The 23,270-nt window shown below is 52.6% G+C and overlaps 1 protein-coding gene across 1 annotated transcript in view; it reads right to left on the bottom strand.

The window, feature by feature from the left end:
• Positions 1 to 1,073: 1,073 nt before the first annotated feature.
• The window catches only part of KCNJ9 (potassium inwardly rectifying channel subfamily J member 9), a 28,624-nt gene continuing 6,427 nt past the window's right edge, over positions 1,074 to 23,270 (bottom strand). Inside the window, exons 2-3 of the mRNA XM_032796323.2 lie at positions 19,075 to 20,053; positions 1,074 to 2,421 (exon numbers count right to left, since the gene is read on the bottom strand). Coding sequence (XP_032652214.1) covers positions 2,108 to 2,421; positions 19,075 to 20,008 — 1,248 coding nt within the window. The 5' untranslated portion in view covers positions 20,009 to 20,053 and the 3' untranslated portion in view covers positions 1,074 to 2,107. The remainder of the gene's footprint in view (positions 2,422 to 19,074; positions 20,054 to 23,270) is intronic.

Genomic DNA, 23,270 nt, shown 5'->3' with positions numbered 1-23,270 from the left:
CTCCATTGCTGGATGGTGAGGAAGTGGAATTTGGAAGCTTTTTCCAGGGCGTCTCTCTGTCTTATCCCTTTTTTAATCACTCTTCCAGGCGTGGAGTGTTAAAAGCCAGGTTCCTAGAACCGAGGACTGGAGTGCCTGATGCGAGATCTATGCAGCCTCCCTGCTATCTCTCAAGCACCCTCGGCATCTGAGTGTCTGTAGCTACAGTGCAGATGCTACCGCAGTTCAGTGCCACGTATCTCTCTTGCTCACATTAAAAGCTCTTCTCTGTGGTGTTACTGGGAACTCTTCACTTAGCCATGCAGGCCCCAAGTCAGTAAGACCTTTAAGCGCAGGTTTAAGTGGTTTGCAGAATAAGGAGGCTGAGATGTTCCTCTTTTTTCCTCTGGCCATTTTACCAGGAAGATGTTAATTTCTCACTGGTTTGAGGTAGATCCATTTTTGGGTACCCCCTCATGGCTCCGGTTTCCACGGGTACTGCTGGGCAGCCAAGACGACAGCTGGAGCAGGTGTCAGCAGCATCACTGGAATTCAGACCCTGGGTATCTCAAACCGGAGGCCCCATTTTTGACGAAATGAGTCCCATTGCGATGAGACACTTGTTCCCTAAACACATCTCCAAGGCATGATCTGCTCCTTTGCCTCACACTGACCCTGGCTCTTGAAATCCATCATCCCCTTGATTTAATTCCCTTTGTTTTTCAGTACACAGACCAAAAAGGCCAGATCCTCAGCTGGAGTGAACAGAGACACCTCTGTTGAAGCCAGTGGACTCTGGGCTGGGAATTGGACTCTGGGCTGGGAATTGGCAGAGCTGGCTTCTACTCTTGGCTTTGATGAGTTGTTTCCTCACTTGCCCTTTGTCTTGTCTATTGTAAGCTCTTGTGGGACTGCCTGTCACTAGGTGTGTTTGTGTGCAGCACCTTGCACCATGGGTATCTGAGCTCAGGAGTGGTCCTCCAGCACTGCTGTAATATAACAGATAATGGCACAACTCTACACCAGTTGAAGATCTGGCCCAAAGCCTTGGAAGGCAGAGGGGAGATGGCATGTCCATTTCAAAACCTTTTTTATTAAAAGAAAGCAAGAGAGACAGCAAGCTCGGGAGCTTTGGGAGTGCTAGTGTGTGTAAGTGCGGGGGAGGGCAGGGCACTGGGGACGCTCTGCAGGTCACCCAACATCATGCTGCCCATAGCCGGTCCTGGTCTTTGCTGCAATTCTCCCTCATTTCCTTTTTATCTGTCTACCCCTCCCATCCATGAGTTTAATCTTTGCATAAATCCCTCAACCTGCTGAGTTACCCATCACAAAGCCATGTTGACCACAGAGCTTGTCCTCATGGGTCATTTCTCCAGTTCACCTACCTATGTATTCAACTCCTTGACATTCTCCATCTATGTCTCCAGCTATGCAGATACACTAGTGCATAGCCCCCGTCCATCCACCCCATGGTCCGTGCACCCAGTCCCTCGCTCCGCCATACACTTATCTAGCTGCTCCGCACTCTTCTGCTTCCATAGTCATCTTTCTGCAAGGCCATTCTTCCAACGCTTAATACCGCGCACCTATAAGCTGAGGACAGCTACTCCTCTTCTGTTGTCCCGTTCACTCATCCGTCTTGTTCTTTGCTCCATCCTTCCATCCCACCCGTTTGCTCCAAAATGACACGCCATCCTATGCTTCTATACAATTGATGTCACTGCTATAAAAACCCTCCTCCTGCTCCTTCGTGGAGCGGGCCTCGTTCATTTATCTGTACAGCTATAAAATAGACATATGTTTATAAATATCTGATTTATTACCTGCATATTCACCCCTTGCACACAACGCCACCATATCTGCAGAGTTGCTACCACTACCCATTTTACCCTGTTTTATAGACCCAAATAACGGGGTACATCTGCCATCCATTTGTCTCCCCGTTGACTCTTCTCTCTACCTCCTTCGCCAGCTATCACTCCTTCTTCCGTCCAGCCCTCCTTCCCAAACACCTGTCGCTTCAATGAGTTTCCTTCCTCTCATCCTTCTACCATCCCCCAATCTTCCATTCTGCGCCCGAACACTTTGTCCTTGGCTGGCTCTGTCTCCCCATCTCTGCACCATCCCATTACACCTTGGACTCACTCTCCGGGTTGGCCAGGCTACCGTTCCTCTCCTTATCCCCTGCTTCATTCTCTGTCCCTTCCTCCACCTTCTCGTCCAGCCGGCTGGGGATGGACCAGTAGAGGTGGGCGTCCATGCGGGCCGTGGCCTCGGCCAGTTCCTTGGCGCTGCAGCTGGGCGTGGGAACCTCAAAGGTCTGGTGAAAGCTGTTGTAGTCCACCTCGTAGAAGCCATCCTCCAAGCTCAGCACTGACATGAAGCGATGTCCCCACAGCACCTCGTCCATCAGGTAGGAGCTCCGGGCCTGGCAGGTCATCCCTAGGGAAACAAGGGCAGCACTGATAAGGCAATAAGGCCCAGTCAGGAGGGCACTTGACTAGGATCCAGAAAACCAGGCTTCTATTCCCAATACTGAGCTGCTGGACAACTCTGGGCAAGGCACTTCCCCTCTCTGTGCCTCAATTTCCCCTACTAACCAGTGTCCATTTAGACTGGAAGGGTCCGTCTACACTGCAGCTAGACTCCCATGACTGGTTCATGCCAGACAACTCTGGCTGCAGGGCATTCAGGCTCAGGGACAGTGTGAACATCTACACTGCAATGAATCAGCCCCACAGCCTGAGCCCAAGTCAGCTGGCAGAGGCCACCCACAGGTTTTTCATTGTAGCGTAGACATATCCTAAGATGCAGTTAGGCACCTCAATCCCTTTGAAAATCTAGCCTCAAGTTCTTCAGGGCAGGGATGTGTGTCTGTGTGTCTGTGTGTCTGTGCAGCCCCTGGCACAAGGGGGCTCTGATCTCAGCTCTGGCAGGCACTATCTTACATCCCCTGTCTGTGCAGCACTCTGCACAACAGGGGCCTGATCTCAGTTGAGGCCTCCACATGTTACCAGAAGATTAATAACAGTCATGCTGGCCACGTTCTCATTGCCTAGGCACTGAGGTTTAAACTGTAGCTCGACCCCTGCCCTGCAAAGGGAAATCACCCAGCAGTGCTGTGTAAGCCGGGTTAATGGATCAGACAAGAAAGGGAGCCAGCCTTGTTGCTGGGTAGACAAAAGATGTGGAAAACAGCAATGTGCTCACCTCGTCCAGGGCGCTGAGCCTGGTGACTGGCCAAACCCTGGGGGAAGGAAGGCTGACTAAGCTGATCAAAGGGGTGATGAGAGGAGGAGAGCTCTGCCTGAGAGAATGTGGGCGACCCCCTGCCTGTCTCCCCCTGCCCGAGGGGAGCGCGGGCGATCCCCTGACTGTCTCTCCCTGCCCAAGGGGAGCACGCGCATTCCCCTGCCTGTCTCCCCCTGCCTGACGAGAGCGCGGGCAACGCCCTGCCTGTCTCCCCTTGCCCGAGGGGAGAGCGGGCGACCCCCTGCCTGTCTCCCCCTGCCTGAGGGGAGCGCGGGCGACCCCCTGCCTGTCTCCCCCTGCCCGAGGGGAGAGCGGGCGACCCCCTGCCTGTCTCCCCCTGCCCGAGGGGAGCGCGGGCGACCCCCTGCCTGAAACCCCTGCACCCCCTTGGTCTTTTTCTTCCTCCCTGGCCTCCTGAGGGCCCCGGAAAAGGGGGGAAAAAAGCGCTGGCGGCAGAACCCCCCTGGCCCCCCCTGTTCCCCTCCCCCTGCCGAGGGGACAAGAGCACGGGCGCGACCCACAACTGTCTCCCTGCGAGGGGAGAGCTTGCTTATCCCTTTCCCCTTGGGCCCCCGACCTGCCGAGGAAAACAGTTCGGGCGAGCCCTGGCCTCGGAGGCCCCCACCCCCCCTCCCGACTCCCGGGCTAATCCCCATTCTTGCCCCTGTCCCTCCCCGCCATGGCCCCCCGAGGGGAAAAGTACGCCGGAGGGCCGGGAAACACCTTTCTTTTAACCATCTGTGCTGGGTTGCTTTATAACAATCCACCCTGCCCGTAGGGGAAAGCAGGGAGGAGCACCAGGGGCCCCGACCCCTGGGCCCCCTGGGTTCCCTCACCCCCAGCTTGGCTCCAAAGGGGAGGCACGCGGTAGGGGCCCCCCTGACCCGCTACCTGCCTGCCTGTTATTCGGCGTTTATTTACCTCACCCCTAGTGCTCCCCTGCCGAGGGCGGAGCCGTGCGGCGGGGCCTGCCTGACTCCCCTGCCCGAGGGCGCGGGCGACCCCTGCCTGTCTCCCTCCTGCTCGAGGGAGCGCTGCGACTCCCCCTGCCTGAGGGGAGCGCGGGCGACCCCCTGCCTGATTCCCCCTGCCTGAGGGGAGCGCGGGCGACCCCCTGCCTGATTCCCCCTGCCTGAGGGGAGTGCGGGCGACCCCCTGCCTGTCTCTCCTTGCCTGAGGGGAGTGAGGGCAATCCCTTGACTCTCTCCCCTTCCTGAAGGGAGTGCGGGTGATCCCCTGACTGTCTCCCCTGCCCGAGGGGAGTGCGGGTGATCCTCTGTCTCTCCTGCCTGAGGGGAGTGCGAGCAATCACCTGATTGTCTCCCACTGCCTGTGTGCAGGTAGGCAATCCCCTGACTGTCTCCCCCTGCCTGCAGTGTTACCTATTTTGCCCTGAAAGCCATTTGGTGAACTATTCTAGCAGAGACAAACTGGACTTAGAAACACCATGGAGGCCCCCTAGGCTGTGGAGATTTTCCACTGCTAGTAACCCCTATTGTTGCAGCAGAGAAGTTGGCCCCCTGGCAGAATCAGTCCTCTCATCACTTCCCTGCACTCAAGCACCTTCAGGCCTGCAATGACTCATCAAGGCACATGGGTTCCTCCACCTTATGGAGCCCACTAGTGTGGAATAAACTGGACTTATGAATTCAGAGAAATCCACCCTGGGGGTTGTGTTACCTGCAGGTTGCATAGTGTTACGCATGTACCCACTTCAAATCCACTTTCCTCTTCCCTTTATATGCTTTGTCTGTATTTCCCATTGTAAATAAAGTGTGCCTTGATTGTTGGCTCATCTGTTATGGAGGTGTCAGAAGAATATATGTACGAGGTGTCATGCTAATCATAGGAGTAAATACTGGGTCAAGGATAGTTGAACCACACTGGCAGGTGAGGTCAGGTTCCTAACTTCTTTAAACAGTCAGGGAGCGGCACCACTAGTTAGTAGAAAAAAGCTCAGGGCATTGAAACCCAAAGCAGAGTGACACTGGGTAAGGTCTCCCTTAGGGCTACAGTGATCCATAAGCCTGCTCCGATTATAATGGCTAGTTACAGAAAGCAACACCAAGGACATTCTAATAATTACTCAGAAGGTACTAAAGTGAAGCTTCTCCACGAACCCAGCACATAGCACATGGGCACAAAGGTCTGGGTCTCCATATGCCTGCAATTGGTGGTAGACAGACAGGTTCCTATAGCTGCCTGCTCCTTTATTGAGTCTACTAAGCTTTTGACCACAGTGACATCATGTGGCAGTGAGTTCCACAGGCTAATTGTGCATTGCAAAGAAAAACATCATCAGTTTCCGTTCTGTTCCCTTGGAGTTGCATTGAGTGCTGCACCCAAGGAATGTTCCTTCTGGTGCTGTCTTTGCCATAGGCAGCCAGGAGAGGTCAGAGCAGCCTCGGAGAATACATGCTGGCTGCTGGGCCAAGAGGTGGCAATCCTGGGGTGAACAAGGACCAGAGGGTGGGAAGTGCCCCCACTGCTGTTTACAACTGGCTAAGTTAGCACATGTTGACTGGCAATCAGTGAACTCTGGCTTTGTCTTCACTGCTGTAAAAGGAGAGTTTTTTCCATTGCTTTAGCTCTGTTGCTGGGAAATCAGGCTGGTAACAAGACTCTGGTGTTTTTGCCATAGTTGAAGGAGGTCACGCCTGGCTGGGGGAGCTTATAATGTTGACCCTACCTTGCTATATTGCAAAAAAAGCTACAGAGCCTTGTCTCCATTAAGGTTTCACAGTGAGAGAGCTAATTACGTATGTCAGTACGTTAGTTATCTCGCTGAAAGAACACGCCAGTTTTGGCAGTGAAGACGTAGCCTCATTCACACATAGAGATAATCTGGAATTGTTAATCCACTTTAAATTCACACTCAACATTATTCTGGGTTAATTTTCATGGGCGTGGAGTCAGAGGGCCTGTGTTCCTTGAAGGGATTATTGTTGAAGGGACCCCAGGGGAACAGGACACTGGTGGAGTTTGGCTGAAAGCAACTCAGCCACATGGATACAGCAGTACACAGGATTTAATACATTTCCAAGTGCTCACATGAGCCTGCATCCAGCTTCACTCATTGCTAATGAAACACAGATAAACTCTCAAGCCTGGGTTACTCAGTTTTCGTCTCGGTATAAAAATGTTGGTTGGGGGCGTGTGATTTTTTTTACCCCTATAGTTATGCTGGTACAACCCAGTTAGGCTGTGGCTACACTAGGAATGCTGTACCGGTATACTACACGCATAACACGCTTCTGGTGTGGAGGTAACTGTATCCCAAAGAACAAGCTACAGCAGTAAAATTTCAGTTTTGCTGGTCTAGCGGCAGCTACGCTACAGACTTCTGCCAGCACAGCTTTGCTGGTTAGGGATCCAGTCCTGGCAGAAGTCTGTAGTGTGAAGTCTGTATGATTGCTCAGAGCTCCAGTATGAAACTGGAGAAAAGCCTGTTGAAGGTCTTTGGGTTAAGTTTAGAGGTGAGAGCAACAAGGGTGATGCCGTGGTGGATGTCTGCTACAGACCACCAGACCAGGAGGATGAGGTAGACGAGACTTTCTTCTGACACTTAACAGAAGTTTCCAGAGCACAGGCCCTGGTTCTCATGGAGGATTTTAATCACCCTGACATCTGCTAGGAAAGCAATACAGCTGTGCACAGATAATCCAGGAAGTTTTTGGAGAGTGTTGGGGACAACTTCCTGGTGCAAGTGTTGGGGGAACTGACTAGGGGCCGTGCTCTTCTTGACCTGCTGCTCACAAACAGGGAAGAATTGGTTGGGGAAGTAGAACTGGGTGGCAACCTGGGCAGCAGTTACCATGAGATAGTCGAGTTCAGGATCCTGATGAAAGGAAGTAAGGAGAGCAGCAGAATATGGACCTTCGACTTCAGAAAAGCAGACTTTGACTCCCTCAGGGAACTGATGGGCAGGATCCCCTGGGAGGCTAATATGAGGAGGAAAGGAGTCCAGGAGACCTGGCTGTATTTTAAAGAAGCCTTATTGAGGGCGCAGGAACAAACCATCCTGATGTACAGAAAGAACAGTAAATATGGCAGGCAACCAGCTTGGCTTAACAGAGAAATCTTCAGTGAGCTTAAACACAAAAAGGAAGCTTACAATAAATGAGGACTTGGACAGATGACTAGGGAGGAGTATAAAAATATTGCTCAGGCACGCAGAGTGTAATCAGGAAGGCCAAAGCACAATTGGAGTTGCCGCTAGCAAGGGATGTGAAGGGTAACAAGAAGGGTTTCTACAGGTATGTTAGCAAAAAGAAGAAGGTCAGGGAAAGTGTGTGACACTTACTGAATGAGGGAGGCAACCTGGTGACAGATGATGTGGAAAAAGCTGAAGTTCTCAATGCTTTTCTTGCCTCAGTTTTCAGAGACAAGGTCAGCTCCCAGACTGCTGCACTGGGCAACAAAGTATGGGGAGGAAATGAGCAGCCCTCAGTGATGAAAGAACAGGTTAAGGACTATTTAGAAAGGCTGTACATGTCCATGGGTCCGGATCTAATGCATCCGAGGGTGCTGAGGGAGTTGGCTGATGTGATAGCAGAGCTATTGGCCATTATCTTTGAAAGCTCGTGGTGATCGGGAGAGGGCCCCGGATGATTGGAAAAAGACAAATATAGTGCCAATCTTTTAAAAAGGGAAGAAGGAGAATCCAGGGAACTACAGACAGCCTCACTTCAGTCCCTGGAAAAATCATGGAGCAGATCCTCCAGGAATCCATTTTGAAGCACTTGGAGGAGGGGAAGGTTACCAGGAACAGTCAGCATGGAGTCACCAAGGGCAAGTCATGCCTAACCAATCTGATTGCCTTCTATGAGGAGATAACTGGCTCTGTAGATATGGGGAAAGCAGTGAACGTGATATATCTTGACTTTAGCAGAGCTTTTGATAATGTCTCTCACAGTATTCTTGCCAGCAAGTTAAAAAAGTCTGGATTGGATGAATAAACTATAAGGTGGATAGAAAGCTGGCTAGATTGTCGGGCTCAACAGGTAGTGATCAATGGCTCGATGTCTAGTTGGCAGCCAATATCAAGCAGAGTGCCCCAGAGGTCTGTCCTGGGCCAGTTTTGTTCAATATCTTCATTAATGATCCGGATGATGGGATGGATTGCACCCTCAGCAAGTTCATGGATGACACTAAGCTGGGGGAGAGGTAGATATGCTGGAGGGTAGGGATAGAGTCCAGAGTGACCTAGACAAATTGGAGGATTGGGCCAAAAGAAATCTGGTAAGGTTCAACAACGACAAGTGCAGAGTCCCGCACTTAAGCCGGAGGAGTCCCATGCACTGCTATAGGCTGGGGACCGACTGGCTAAGCTGCAGTTCTGCAGAAAAGGACCTGGGTATTGCAGTGAACGAAAAGCTCAATATGAGTCAACAGTGTGCCCTTGTTGCCAAGAAGGCTAACGGCTGCATTAGTAGGAGCATTGCCAGCAGATCGAGGGAAGTGATTATTCCCCTCTATTTAGCACTGGTGAGGACACATCTGGAATATTGCGTCTAGTTTTGGGACCCCCACTACAGAAGGGATGTAACAAATTGGAGAGCCCAGCGATGATTAGGGGGCTGGGGCACATGACTTATGAGGAGAGGCTGAGGGAACTGGGTTTATTTAGTCCACAGAAGAGAAGAATGAGGCAGGATTTGATAGCGACCTTCAACTACCTGAAGGGGGGTTCCAAAGAGGATGGAGCTCAGCTGTTCTCAGTGGTGGCAGATGACAGAACAAGGAGCAATGGTCTCAAGTTGCAGTGGGGGAGGTCTAGGTTGGTTATTAGGAAATACTATTTCACTATGAGGGTGGTGAAGCACTGGAATTGGTTACCTAGGGAGGTGGTGGAATCTCCATCCTTAGAGGTTTTTAAGGCCCAGCTTGACAAATCCCTGGCTGGGATGATTTAGTTGGGAATTGGTCCTGCTTTGAGCAGGGGATTGGACTAGATACCTCCTGAGGTCTTTTCCAACACTAATATTCTATGATTCTATGACCTGGAGTTAGAGTGGAATATGCTCATTTATATCAATATAATGTGCCCACCCTCAGGGGATTGGGCTCCTATCTGCATCTTAGGCACCTAAACACCTTTAAAAATCCAATCTCTAGACACAGCAATGATGTATGTGGGATAAGAAGTAGGACAGAATAGAACCCAAACTGCAAGGCCCTGCTGCATTTCAGCTCAACTCCCATAGCAGGACTGAGGTTGCCTGGTTCTAGGACTCATCACAAACATCTGTGTCCTGGAACAAGCACTTGGGGAGAGTCCAGACCAGCCTGTGCAAATGTGTTAATTATCTTGACTTAATTGACAGTCAATTTACATGACTTGCCTCCAGGGGAGAAAACTAAGGGGTGAATTTAAATGGGTATAGTTATCTCAGTATAAGAGGGGTATTTTTTGGTTTAGCATATGTCACTTGGGAAGGGGGTTCAAGACAAACCAAACAACAACCACTCTTGTACTGAAGTACTTCGTGTCCACATGGCGAGTTACACCAGTATAACTATAGGGGTTTTTAACTGTCCAAGTACAATAATAGTGGTATGACTGATACTGGTTTCCTGTGTAGACAAGCCCCCAACAGGTTTGTGGGGAATCTGGGACTGGGTTTGGGTTTGTAATAAAACCCTTGGGAAGAGAACAAAGACTTACTGAATCATCAATTCTAAGCCCAGAAGGGATTAGTTTGACCTGCTGTATAACTCAGGCTATAGAAGTTCCCTGAATTAATTCCTAGTAGAACTAGAGTAAATCTATCACAAAAAAAATCAAGCCTTGATTTAGAAATTGCCAGTGATGGTGAATCCCCCACAGTTCCAATGGGTAAGTACCCTCACTGTTAAAAATGTGCACCTTATTTCCTGTCTGAATTTATCTAGCTTCAGCTTCCAACCATTTCATCTTGTTATATCTTTGTCTGCTGGATTGAAGAGCCCATTATCAAATGTTTAGTCCTCATGTAGGTACTTATAAACAGTGATCAAGTCATCCCTTAACCTTCTCTTTGTTAAAATGACTAGATTGAGCTCATAGAGCCTATGACCACAAGGTAGGTTTTGTAATCCCTCAATCATCCTCTTGGCTCTTCTCAACCCTCTCCAATATATCAACATCCTTCTTGAATTGTGAGCAGCAGAGATGACAGAATAGAAAAAGAACTAGTGAGAGAAAAGAGAAACAACTGTGAAAGAGTCTGAAAGCAGAATGGGAAAGTGGAGAAATATTGAAGGAGTGAGAGAAAGTGAAATTGATCAAAAAGAGTGAAAAATAATTGAGAGAAGAGAGTACATGAGAGGGTGATAGTGAAAGAGGAGAATGGGGAGGGGGGCTGTTTGGAGCTGGAGGTTATGTTGCTGTGTGCACATCATGTAGTCAGCTAGTTGGCATGGCCTGGTGCTGCCATCCATTCCTCTTACACTCTCATTCACTCCAGCCATCCAGAGGGATTAGCCTTGTATTATCATGATCGACCGAAGCATCCAAGCCTCAGCCTGGATAAAAGATACATGGATCCTAATTAATGCTGAAATTCCTCGGAGAGGGAACCTGGCCCACCCTCTTGAAGGACAGAGCGCAGGCTCCATCGGGATCCACGGAAGAGCTTTATGGGGTCCAAAAAGGACGTAAGGAGGTGAAACTCCCACTGTGCTAGTGCCTTGAGATGGGGCGGGGGAGGAAGGAGGAAGGGGTACGTGGAAAGAAAAGATGATCAGCTTCCAAAATTAGGGCCAGAGAATCAGTGACACACGACAGCAGGAGACCATGGTTTACGGGCTTCATGCCCACCCCACTGGGGCACTGCCAGTACCATTCAATCCCAGGAACAACCCTCAGCCCCTACACTGGTTGCAGGGCACATAGGGAGAGGGCATCAACCCTCAGCCCCTACACTGGTTGCAGGGCACATAGGGAGAGGGCATCAACCCTCAGCCCCTACACTGGTTGCAGGGCACATAGGGAGAGGGCATCAACCCTCAGCCCCTACACTGGTTGCAGGGCACATAGGGAGAGGGCATCAACCCTCAGCCCCTACACTGGTTGCAGGGCACATAGGGAGAGGGCATCAACCCTCAGCCCCTACACTGGTTGCAGGGCACATAGGGAGAGGGCATCAACCCTCAGCCCCTACACTGGTTGCAGGGCACATAGGGAGAGGGCATCAACCCTCAGCCCCTACACTGGTTGCAGGGCACATAGGGAGAGGGCATCAACCCTCAGCCCCTACACTGGTTGCAGGGCACATAGGGAGAGGGCATCAACCCTCAGCCCCTACACTGGTTGCAGGGCACATAGGGAGAGGGCATCAACCCTCAGCCCCTACACTGGTTGCAGGGCACATAGGGAGAGGGCATCAACCCTCAGCCCCTACACTGGTTGCAGGGCACATAGGGAGAGGGCATCAACCCTCAGCCCCTACACTGGTTGCAGGGCACATAGGGAGAGGGCATCAACCCTCAGCCCCTACACTGGTTGCAGGGCACATAGGGAGAGGGCATCAACCCTCAGCCCCTACACTGGTTGCAGGGCACATAGGGAGAGGGCATCAACCCTCAGCCCCTACACTGGTTGCAGGGCACATAGGGAGAGGGCATCAACCCTCAGCCCCTACACTGGTTGCAGGGCACATAGGGAGAGGGCATCAACCCTCAGCCCCTACACTGGTTGCAGGGCACATAGGGAGAGGGCATCAACCCTCAGCCCCTACACTGGTTGCAGGGCACATAGGGAGAGGGCATCAACCCTCAGCCCCTACACTGGTTGCAGGGCACATAGGGAGAGGGCATCAACCCTCAGCCCCTACACTGGTTGCAGGGCACATAGGGAGAGGGCATCAACCCTCAGCCCCTACACTGGTTGCAGGGCACATAGGGAGAGGGCATCAACCCTCAGCCCCTACACTGGTTGCAGGGCACATAGGGAGAGGGCATCAACCCTCAGCCCCTACACTGGTTGCAGGGCACATAGGGAGAGGGCATCAACCCTCAGCCCCTACACTGGTTGCAGGGCACATAGGGAGAGGGCATCAACCCTCAGCCCCTACACTGGTTGCAGGGCACATAGGGAGAGGGCATCAACCCTCAGCCCCTACACTGGTTGCAGGGCACATAGGGAGAGGGCATCAACCCTCAGCCCCTACACTGGTTGCAGGGCACATAGGGAGAGGGCATCAACCCTCAGCCCCTACACTGGTTGCAGGGCACATAGGGAGAGGGCATCAACCCTCAGCCCCTACACTGGTTGCAGGGCACATAGGGAGAGGGCATCAACCCTCAGCCCCTACACTGGTTGCAGGGCACATAGGGAGAGGGCATCAACCCTCAGCCCCTACACTGGTTGCAGGGCACATAGGGAGAGGGCATCAACCCTCAGCCCCTACACTGGTTGCAGGGCACATAGGGAGAGGGCATCAACCCTCAGCCCCTACACTGGTTGCAGGGCACATAGGGAGAGGGCATCAACCCTCAGCCCCTACACTGGTTGCAGGGCACATAGGGAGAGGGCATCAACCCTCAGCCCCTACACTGGTTGCAGGGCACATAGGGAGAGGGCATCAACCCTCAGCCCCTACACTGGTTGCAGGGCACATAGGGAGAGGGCATCAACCCTCAGCCCCTACACTGGTTGCAGGGCACATAGGGAGAGGGCATCAACCCTCAGCCCCTACACTGGTTGCAGGGCACATAGGGAGAGGGCATCAACCCTCAGCCCCTACACTGGTTGCAGGGCACATAGGGAGAGGGCATCAACCCTCAGCCCCTACACTGGTTGCAGGGCACATAGGGAGAGGGCATCAACCCTCAGCCCCTACACTGGTTGCAGGGCACATAGGGAGAGGGCATCAACCCTCAGCCCCTACACTGGTTGCAGGGCACATAGGGAGAGGGCATCAACCCTCAGCCCCTACACTGGTTGCAGGGCACATAGGGAGAGGGCATCAACCCTCAGCCCCTACACTGGTTGCAGGGCACATAGGGAGAGGGCATCAACCCTCAGCCCCTACACTGGTTGCAGGGCACATAGGGAGAGGGCATCATAAGCGCATCATGGAGCAGCAGTGAAGTACCAGTGCCACCTACTGGTGCAAATGTGCCATGCACCTTTTTGTTTACAGCTCCCTTCTGCAACCACGTCCCCAGCCTAGCTGGCGTTTCCAATGCACTCGTCACCATAGTATCTGGGACCTCTTATATTTGGCACAGAGGCTGCCCCTTTGCCTGCAGACACTGCCCACTGGGAAGGGTCAAAATACAGGCTGCTGGTTTGCTTTCAAAGGGCAGATCAAAACCTGGCCAGAGAGATGGATAATCCCTGGGAATGGAGTGTTCAGAAAGGATCCAGCTGCCGTGTGTCTGACTGATCTTCCCCCTCTCATTTGATAACTATTAGCAATAATAACTGGAATGCCCAGCTGGCGAATCATGCGCCTTCGTGTGAAATTTAAATCCTGTACATATGCAATAGTCACTTCACCCACCAGCAAAATGCAACCACCTCTGAGGCAGAGGCATCATTTCAGAAACATCCAGGGTGGGGCCATGTTGTGTCAGCATATGGAACATGATATGTGATTATATTGTAGCTGGCAAAGTCAGGGTGGGGAGTGGAAGAGATAATGGAATATACAGACCTATGAAAAGTCGGGGGGGAACCAAGTTTGGGGGAGCAACTGCCCCCTTGCTCCATAGTAACTAACACCCTCACTCTGGGGCGGGAGTGCTGTTTAATGGCTGCAGAACGATGCCATTTGACAGTCATGGGCATCCGCATGGGCATACACAGCTCCATTCATCTGGCTGGATCCCACCAAGGTGCACCAAAACGACAACCCTGTTTCATTGTGTCCCCATGTCAGAGGGCATAGAAGCAGCATAGTCCATAAGACAGAGCAGAGACCTGGGACTCTGAAGATCCAGGTTCTGCTCCTAGCTCTTTACTGTGTGACCTTGCACAAGCTCCTTCCTTGCTCCGTGCCTCAGTTTCCCCATCTGTAAATGGGGGGTAATGATGCAACTTGTTTTAAACAGAACCTTCAGGTTCTGTGTGACCTTGCACAAGCTCCTTCCTTGCTCCATGCCTCAGTTTCCCCATCTGTAAATGGGGGGTAATGATGCAACTTGTTTTAAACAGAACCTTCAGGGACAGTTTTGTAGGATCGTTATGATGATGATGATAATGTAATGTCACTGTAACATCCAACAATGGCCCTCTGGTCCGCTAGGCGCTGTACGTCCACCTACCAAGAGGCAATCCCTGCCCTGAAGACACTGCAAATAGACAAAATAGACACAGGACGGGAGGGGACTGAGAGGCACAGGCTTGCGCAAGGTCACACGGCAGGTGTGTGGCATAGCTCGGGTCTCCTGATTCCCAGGGCAGGGCAGTGGCTTACCCACTCACCCACACTGCTTCTCTCACAGCCTACTGCCTTTGTTCCATAAGAGTCCTGCTGCAGCTGTAGCCTTGCCAGAAGGATCACAGGGCTGGAGAAGATGGGGGCTGATCCCCAAGTCAATCCTCCTACGAGGGAGGCACGTAGCTCTCCCCCAGGGGATGCATCTGCTATTGACCTGTTCCTACACTTGCTCAGAGCCAGCCAACAGGCAGAATTCTCCACTGGCGGCATGGCCCCGGGTTGCCGTGGTGACGAACGTTGCACTAAAAGGAAGGGTTACATAACTCCCCATGGCCGGGAGAGGACAAGGTTTAAAAATAAAAGCTGCTGTTCCCATGTCCAGGAGGAAGAGACGAGGGAGAGAGAAGGAACAGGAAGGCTGTGAGCCCTGGGAAGATGAGGCGTGGGGAGAATTTTTTTAACGAATCCCCAGGAGGCAGGATCCTGTCCTTAATCATCTCTGGGCTGCCCAGAGCAGAGCAGAGCAGCCAGGCTGGGCTGCTGCTGAGGCCATCACTTCGTCTTCACTCTGAGCTGAAGTGACACTGGGAAATTTCCACAGAAAGCCTGGGATTTGACACTATAATAATGAGACCTAGTGCAATTCTCAAGCACTTCTCTGTAGCTTTCAGAGCAAGTCAGGATCCTTATCCCCCTTTCACAGCTGGGCAAACTGAGGCAGTGTGGTGATGTGAGCTGCCCAAAGTCACCCAGCCGGACAGTGACAGAGGCCGAGAGAGTTTCTAGGTCTCCTGAGTCACTGTCCAGTGCTCTATCCGCTAGAACACACTGCCTGCCATTTTGGCTGCTTACATCAGTGTTTAGATGACTGGGACATGGTCTCTGGGTTAGAATTTAGAGACCTGGATTCTAGTCCTGCTGTCTCACTGTGTTGCTACGGGCAAATCCCTTCTCCTCACCGTGCCTCAGTTTCCATACCAATATCCTGGTGAGACTATCACCTCACTGTGTCTGCCTTGTCTAGTCAGACTGTGAGCATTTCCTGACAGGGACTGTATCCAGTGCTTAATTTGTAATGAAAGAAGTCCCGGGGCTCAAGCAATTAGGTGTTGGGCTCAAGCAATTTTTTTACTTTTCAAACTGACATGGCAAGCCCAGAGGTGCTGGGGCTCTGAACTGCCAGGCCCAGAGGTGCCGGGGCTCTGAACTGCCAGGCCCAGAGGTGCCGGGGCTATGAACTGCCAGGCCCAGAGGTGCCGGGGCTATGAACTGCCAGGCCCAGAGGTGACAGGGCTCTGAACTGCCAGGCCCAGAGGTGCTGCGGCTCTGAGCTGCCAAGTCCAAACGTGCTGAGGCTATGAACTGACAGGTCCAGAGGTGCCGGGGCTCAGCCTGGCACAAATTAAGCACTAACTGTGTCTCATTATGTGTCTGTGAAGCACCCTCCACAATAGGACCCTGATCTTGGTTAGAGTTTGTGCAGCGTCAAACCCAGTGTGGCCTCGATCTCAGTCAGGGTCTGTGCCACACTTGGTACAATGGGGACCCTGATCTCAGCTGGGGTCTGTGCAATTCCTGGGGCAATAGGAGCCCTGATCTTAATTGGGTCTGTGCAGTGCCCAGCCCAATGGGGGGGCAGTCCTGATCTCAGTCAGGGTCTGTGTAGTGCCCAGCACAGTGGGGCCCTGACTTCATTTGGTGCTTCAATGTGCCACTGAAATACAAATCACAATTCGCTACCTACTTCACAGCAGTTCTGGGAGGGTTAATGAATGTCAAAAAAGTGCTTTGAACATACAACCGCCTATCAAAACGCAAAGCCCAGCAGATCTCAAAGTGTGTTCTGCAAAGGCCTCTTGGTCTGTGGGCAGATGGCTGGGCACACGGTGCTGGCTGCTGTAATACTTGCTCCGGATGCTAGATTGCACCAACAGACAGCTAGAATAAAACCTGTGCCCGCTCTGTATCTCTCCCAGAACGTCACGTCACTGAGATTCACTGAGTGCCCAGGGGCTACTGTTGCTATGGCCCTGACAAAATGAAGGTTGCAGCGCTGCCCGGCTATCTGCCACTGCTTATCTGGCCCCATCACGGCAGACCCTGAGTGCCTCACAAGCCTCAATGAACATAGCCTCACATCACCCATGGGGGGCAGCATTATTAGCCCAGCTTTAAAGGGTAGTGCGGTCTAGTGAACAGAGCACTGATCTGGTTCTCAGGAGACCTGAGCTTTAGTCCCATCTCTGCCACTGATCTGCTGTGTGACCATGGGCAAGTCATCTCCACTCTTGGTGCCTTGGATTCTCTTCCCACCCGTTGCCTGTCTAGTCTCAACCGGGAACTGTTTGGGCCTCTCGCTATGTGCTGTCCAGCATCCAGCATGATGGTGCCGTGAGCTTAGGACTTCTAGGCACTACCCTACTATAAATAATAATACCCACAGTGTAACAGATGGGGAAACTGAGGTGCAGAAAGGTCATTTTTGAAAGGGACAAGTGATCTGGAGGAGGAGAGTCTGAATTCATGACTGGAGCTGGATTTTCAGTTTGGTCGGGCTCAGACTCAAAGCCATTAGTCACAGCTGAAAACTAAGACCCATGTGTCTTAAGGGTCACATAGGGAGACTGTGGTAGCCCCAGAAATTGAATCCAGATCCCCCGAGCCCCTGTCTGGTGCCTTAACCACACAGCCACTGCCACACAAAGAGCCCTCTTCACTACAGAGCACGTCCTGTTTGATTAAATCGATTAGCGGCGCATGGAATTGGTACATAACAACGAAGAGTACAGCTAGCACTGAAAGCAGAGCAGAAAGCCTCAGCACCCTGAGCAGCACAGATTTCATTTACATAAAGGCTCCAGGTCATTAACAGGGAATAAATGATGCATTCCCACCATGAGCTCATGTCAATTGCATGATAGTTTATTGCCTGTGCTTGACATGAAGCTTCAGAATAAAAGAGAAATTTTTTAACCTCTTCAAAGAAATGGTGATTCATTCCCTATTGATTGAATAAAACAGGAATTACTGTTTATTTAATGATCTTCTCTTAGGGTTCCTATTTCTTCCAGATGCCCCTTTTTTTTCTTTTTCATTTTTAATTAACTAACGGGGAACTCAAATGCATCCAATATATTATTATTATTTGGATGAAGGTAACGCCTGCAGACCATAACCCAGATCAGGACCCCAGACTGAGATCGGGGCCCCATTGTACCAGGCGTTGCATAGTTCCTACCTGAGAGTGAGGCCTCGTGCCAGGTGCTGCACACAGTACTTCCCCGAGATCAGTGCCCCATTTCACCAGGCACTGCACAAATATACAGGGATACAGTCCACGCCTGAAAGAGCTCACAGTAAATTCCCATTTTACAGTTGGGGAACCTGATGCCCAGTGAGAGGAAGTGACCAACCCAAAAATCACAGGGAGTAAATGGCAGAGCCAGAATTGAACCCAGATCACGTAGCCCTGAGCCAGTGCCTTGTATTCATGATCTGTGTAAGCATTTTGCCTCTACCTCCGTGGCTTATAGGAGGGTTTTGTACCAGTGGCCTGGATCCCACTTTTAGCACTGCAGCACAGACCTCTCTACCTCTTGAGGTAAAGGAATAATTCCATTAGCTGTCAGGAGTAGTAGGTTGTTATCCTTTAAGTGGCTCTGTTGCTGCCATTGCTATATGAATGATATGTGACCAGGAATGAGGCAGGAGGTGAGCTCCAACGAAGATCAGGAGTGAGGCTGACAGAGATGGCAGAGCATCAGACAACCACAAGCTTCTTTGGAGTTGGATCGCAAAGAGGCTACACGTGGGGGGAGGAAACCAGACTGCATGGGGAAGAATGTAACAGGCTGGCACACTGCTTGCTGTGGATCCAGCTGGGGAATGGCAGGTGAGCTTTCCCAACTCTATGAGGCTAAGAGGCACTGCCCACCCAGATACAAGACAAGTAGGAGCCAGATGTCTGGGGAGGGAGTACCTAGAGTATGGGCTGAGCAGTCAGTGTGAGTACCCAGAGTGTGAGCCCTGCCTGGGGAAAAGTCTTGGGCTGGATTCCTGTTGGGAATAAAGGACGCCCCTGCCCCTGTAGGTGATGTGTTCTGGGTGCAAATGGAATAGCCAGATGGCCACCTCTTTGGTTAAATGATGCCCAAAACCTGGACTGGACCCAGCCTGGGCCTAGGAGGAACTCACTCTGAACCTTGTCCCTAAACTGGGCTGGGAAAGTGTGAACAGGCCCAAAACCTGGACTGAGGTTAGTGTGAGACTGGAAGGGACTCAATCTAAACATGGTCCCAAAACTGAACAAGAACTAGTGAGAGTCTGGATTAGGCCCAAATCTGGACTAGATCCAGAGCAAGACTGGGGCAGATTCAAGGTAAACCCTGTCCCCAAACCAGCATTAGCCTAGGTCAGGCCCAAGACCCATCCTGGTCCAATATGATCCTGGGGGACCCCAGGCACAACATCTTACCTGTGGCCTCCACCATCCCTTCCAAAATGACGACAATCTCAAACTCGTCCTTCGCCAGCTGCTCCTTGGAGACCTCCCAGAAGGGGCTGTGCTCATTGATCTCGTGGCTGATGATGAGGGGCGAGACCAGGAAGAGGCGGTCATCGCCTGTCTCGAAGCCCAAGTTGATGTCTGTCTGGTTGAGGGGGATAAACTCCCCCTCCTGGGTCTGCTTGGACTTGATCAGCTTGGCCCGGATGGAGGCCTCCACAATGTGGGAGCTGCGCAGGTCCCCGACCCGGAACATGAGGCACAGGCGGTCGTCACGCAGTGAGACCACAGCGTGGGAGGAGAAGACGAGGGTCTCAGCCCGCTTGTTGGGCTGGGAGATCTTGACGAACATGCAGCCCACCATGAAGGCGTTGACCATGGAGCCCAGGATGGCCTGCAGCAGCAGGAGGATGATGCCCTCAGGACACTTGTCTGTAATGACCCGGTGACCATAGCCAATGGTGGTCTCTGTCTCGATGGAGAAGAGGAAGGCTGAGACGAACCCATTGAGGTTGTTGACACAGGGTGTCCAGGTGTGGTCCTCCAGGTGGTCCAGGTCACCACGGCAATAGGCAATGAACCACCAGATGAGACCGAAGAAGAGCCAGGTGATGGCGTAGGCCAGGGTGAAGACCAACAGGCTGAAGCGCCACTTGAGGTCCACCAGGGTAGTGAAGATGTCCGTGAGGTAGCGGTAGGTCTCCCGCACGTTGCCATGCTGCACGTTGCACTTGCCGCCTTTCTCCACGTACCGCTGGCGCCTTTTCTTCTTCTCAGTCTTCTCCCGCTCGCTCTCCCTGTGGAGCCGCGCTGAGGCCTTGGACGGGCGGGAGCAGAGCGGGGGCTTCGCCTCACTCACCGGAGTCTCAGGGATGGTGGAGAAGCCAGAGTTCTCCTTTGCCATCTTAGCACCCTGGAGACTAGCTGCCCCAGCCAAGCTCCTTAGAGTCTGAGGGAGCAAGCAGGACACTGGGGATAAATAGATGCACCCCCACCTTTCCCAGTAAGGACACTTAACCCTTACAATGCTGAGGACTTATAGACCCACCTCCAGTGCTCCCTCTACCCCCCACTACGGCGTCTCAGCTCTTCAGTCAACTCTTGATTATCTCCATGGTGACCCCTAACTCCCCTTAACTCCCCAAGCCTGCCCTCAACTCCTGATTGCTCCCCTAGTGCCCCCCAACTTCCCTCAACCCCAGACCCAACCCTGACAGCCCCCCAGCAGCTCCCCAACTCCCCTCAACCCTCCAGACCCAACCCCAACTCCTGATTGCTCTCCTGGGTGTTCTTCAACTCTCCTCAACCATCTTAGATCCAATCCCAACTCCTGACTTCCCCCCAGTGACCCCCAACTCCCCTCAACCCCCCAGACCCAAGCCCAACTCCTGACTGCCCCAGTGACCCCCAATTCCCCTCAACCCCCCCAGACCCGACCCCAACTCCTGACTGCCCCCTAGCAACTCCTAATTCTTCTCAATCCCCCACACCAGGCCTGTCCCCAACTCCTGATTTCTCCTCTGGTGCCCCCCAACACCCCTCAACCCTAGACCTACCCCCAACCCCTGCTTGCCCCCAGTGACCCCAACTCCGCATAACCACTCTTCCAGGTCCATGCTCAAATCCTGATTGTCTCCATGGTGCCCCCAACTCCCCATAGCCCCCCAAACCCCTCCCAACTTCTGATCTTGCCTTCTAACCCCCACCCAAAATACAGCCCCTCAGAGCCCCAACTTGGGTCCCGCTCCCCTTCCATGGGCCTGGCTTGCTGCCAGCTCCCTTCCCTGAGCTGCTCCCACAATTGCTCTGTGCCACCCCCTCCTGTGCTGTGGACTGCTATGATGGCTCAATGGTCAGGGCCCCAGGCTCTGCCACAGATTGGCTGCCTGGTCTTGGGCAAAGTCTCTGTGCCTCAGTTTCCCCCTTCCCTCTGTGCAACTGAGGGTGATAGCGCTCATCCTGCTGCGCAGAGAGCTCTGGGGTGGAGGAAGGAGTGAGTAGAGCAGAGATATTAGCAAAGCTGACACTGCGCAGAGCCTTGACGGGAGGGAAAAAGTCAGTGGCAGTCCCCACCTGCCCCTCCCCAGCGCCCATGGCTGTGCTGGCTAATGTACTGGGGAGCTCACCGGGGGTAGCCGGCACTGCAACAGAGCTGGCATTGTTCAGCAAGCAGACTAGCAGGAGGTGGGGTTCCAGCTTAGGATCCTCTAGCACTGTCTGGGTGTCTGCAGAGCAGAGGCACACGTCATTTACCCAGTTATCCCACTTGACTTCTGAAGGGAGTGAGACTGGAGCCCTCTCTCCACAGATCAGAGACAGCAGGGCTGGGGCAAGGCTGATCTCCTCTCGGACTGGGGGAGAGCATCTCCAGGGTCCCTGGAGTCCTGCTTCCTGGAGCACTCCTGCAGAGCTCAGAAAAGGGGGTCATTCATCACAGCAGCTTCTGTGATGTGGATACGGATCAAAATGCAACGCTGATGTAAAGAAGCTCCAATGCAGGGTGCCTCCCATCACCGAGCTCTGGGGATTGAACTGAGACCTACAAACTCATTGCACTGAGCCCATGGAGCAGTCATGAGGTGCAGCTGACTTTCAGTCATCAGAGAGCACATAAACCACTGACTGAAGCTGCCTTGGCCTGTGTCCACTAGAATTAGGCCCAAAATGTAGATATTGTAAATGCGGGGGGGGATAAGCTTTAATGAGCTAGATTTTGGGGATCCAGTTTTAGTCACTTCACAGGCAAAACTCCTGTTGAACTTCAGGGATTAAAAAAAACAAACCTGCATCAGAACTGGATAAAAACTTCAGGGTTTAGCTCAGCACAAACAGAAATATGAGACCCACAGCACAGCATTTCTGGGCTGGTGTGCCAGAGAACCAGGATGTGAAACTGACCAGAAAGAAAACCGTGAAACTGACTAGGACGCCTGGAGCCCAGTGACCTGCAGAAAATCAACCAAACAACATCCATGGCGAACACTTCATTCTTACATTGAGCTTTTCACCAGTAGTTACAAGGCACTTTACAGAAGAGGTCAGTATCATTATCCTCGTTTTACAGATGGGGAAACTGAGTCACGGTGAGGCCAAGTGGCTTGTCCAAGGTCACTGAGCAAGCCAGTGACAGAGCCCAGAATAATCTCCAAAGGGTCTGTCTAGAGCTCTGTCCACTAGCCACACTGGGAGCAAGGCAGGAGGGAATTAAGACCATTCTGTTTTAATGACTGCAGAGGTCAGTAACACAGTGGGGAGGTTTGGGTCCCTCTGAACTGCTGAACACGCCTGCTCCCTGCAACACACCGATCCCCTCATGTTCCTACACAGCATCCCTCCCCTGTGCCTTCCCCCTGTGCCTGTGGCACAATGGTCCCTGTCACTGCACTGGGATCAGCAGGGGCTCAGAGGGGAGGGTGCCCCCTACTGTATCACCAGCACCAATTCCTGCAGTTCCTGAGTTTTTCCAGCCATCTCCCCTCCACACAGTGACAAGGCTGCTTAGCAGGAGACCTAACAAGGCCACAGCTAGAGGGATCTTTCCCGGGTCCCATGAGCCTCACTGAAACTCTTCATATGACTGGGCGGAGGAAGCTGAAGAACGGGGGCGGGGCTGGGCAAAGCCCAAGTAGCTGGGCTGCACAGGAGAGGGGATTATCAGCTGCGCATCCAGGTCTAGAGCCCTTCCATCCACTCCCTCAAATCACAGCTCAGGCACCCTCCCTGTCTCTCTTCACCTGGCTGAGTGCCTCATCAGAGAGCTGACCTGCAGCAGGACTCCCTTCAGCCCCCAGGGAGCTGAGAGCAGCGGTGGGATGGGGTGGGGAGAAGGGAGGATAACAACCTCTCTGCAGGGAGGGAGGCCTGGAGATCTCAGCCTTGTGACAAGGATCCAGGCAACGAGATTGCTGGTACCACTAGGCTGCATGATTGGAGTGAGCCATGGTCACAACCATCCAGGGGCCACTAGCTGGCTGTAAGTCTGTCCTCCCAGCCCCTCTCTGCTCAGCGTGAGCTCAGGAGTGCTCCTCACTGGCCATCCTCCGGAGATGGGGCTCCCTCAGGAGAGGCGCATGCTGAGCAGATGCACCCCCACTTCCCTCCCTGCTAACATCTCTCACTTGACTGCAGCCAATTCAGCCTTGCCTGGACCCAGAGCTCACACCTGG

Source organism: Chelonoidis abingdonii, chromosome 11, assembly GCF_003597395.2.
Source record: "Chelonoidis abingdonii isolate Lonesome George chromosome 11, CheloAbing_2.0, whole genome shotgun sequence".
NCBI classification, from domain to species: domain Eukaryota; kingdom Metazoa; phylum Chordata; order Testudines; family Testudinidae; genus Chelonoidis; species Chelonoidis abingdonii.
This window is presented reverse-complemented; position numbering and strand designations above follow the sequence as displayed.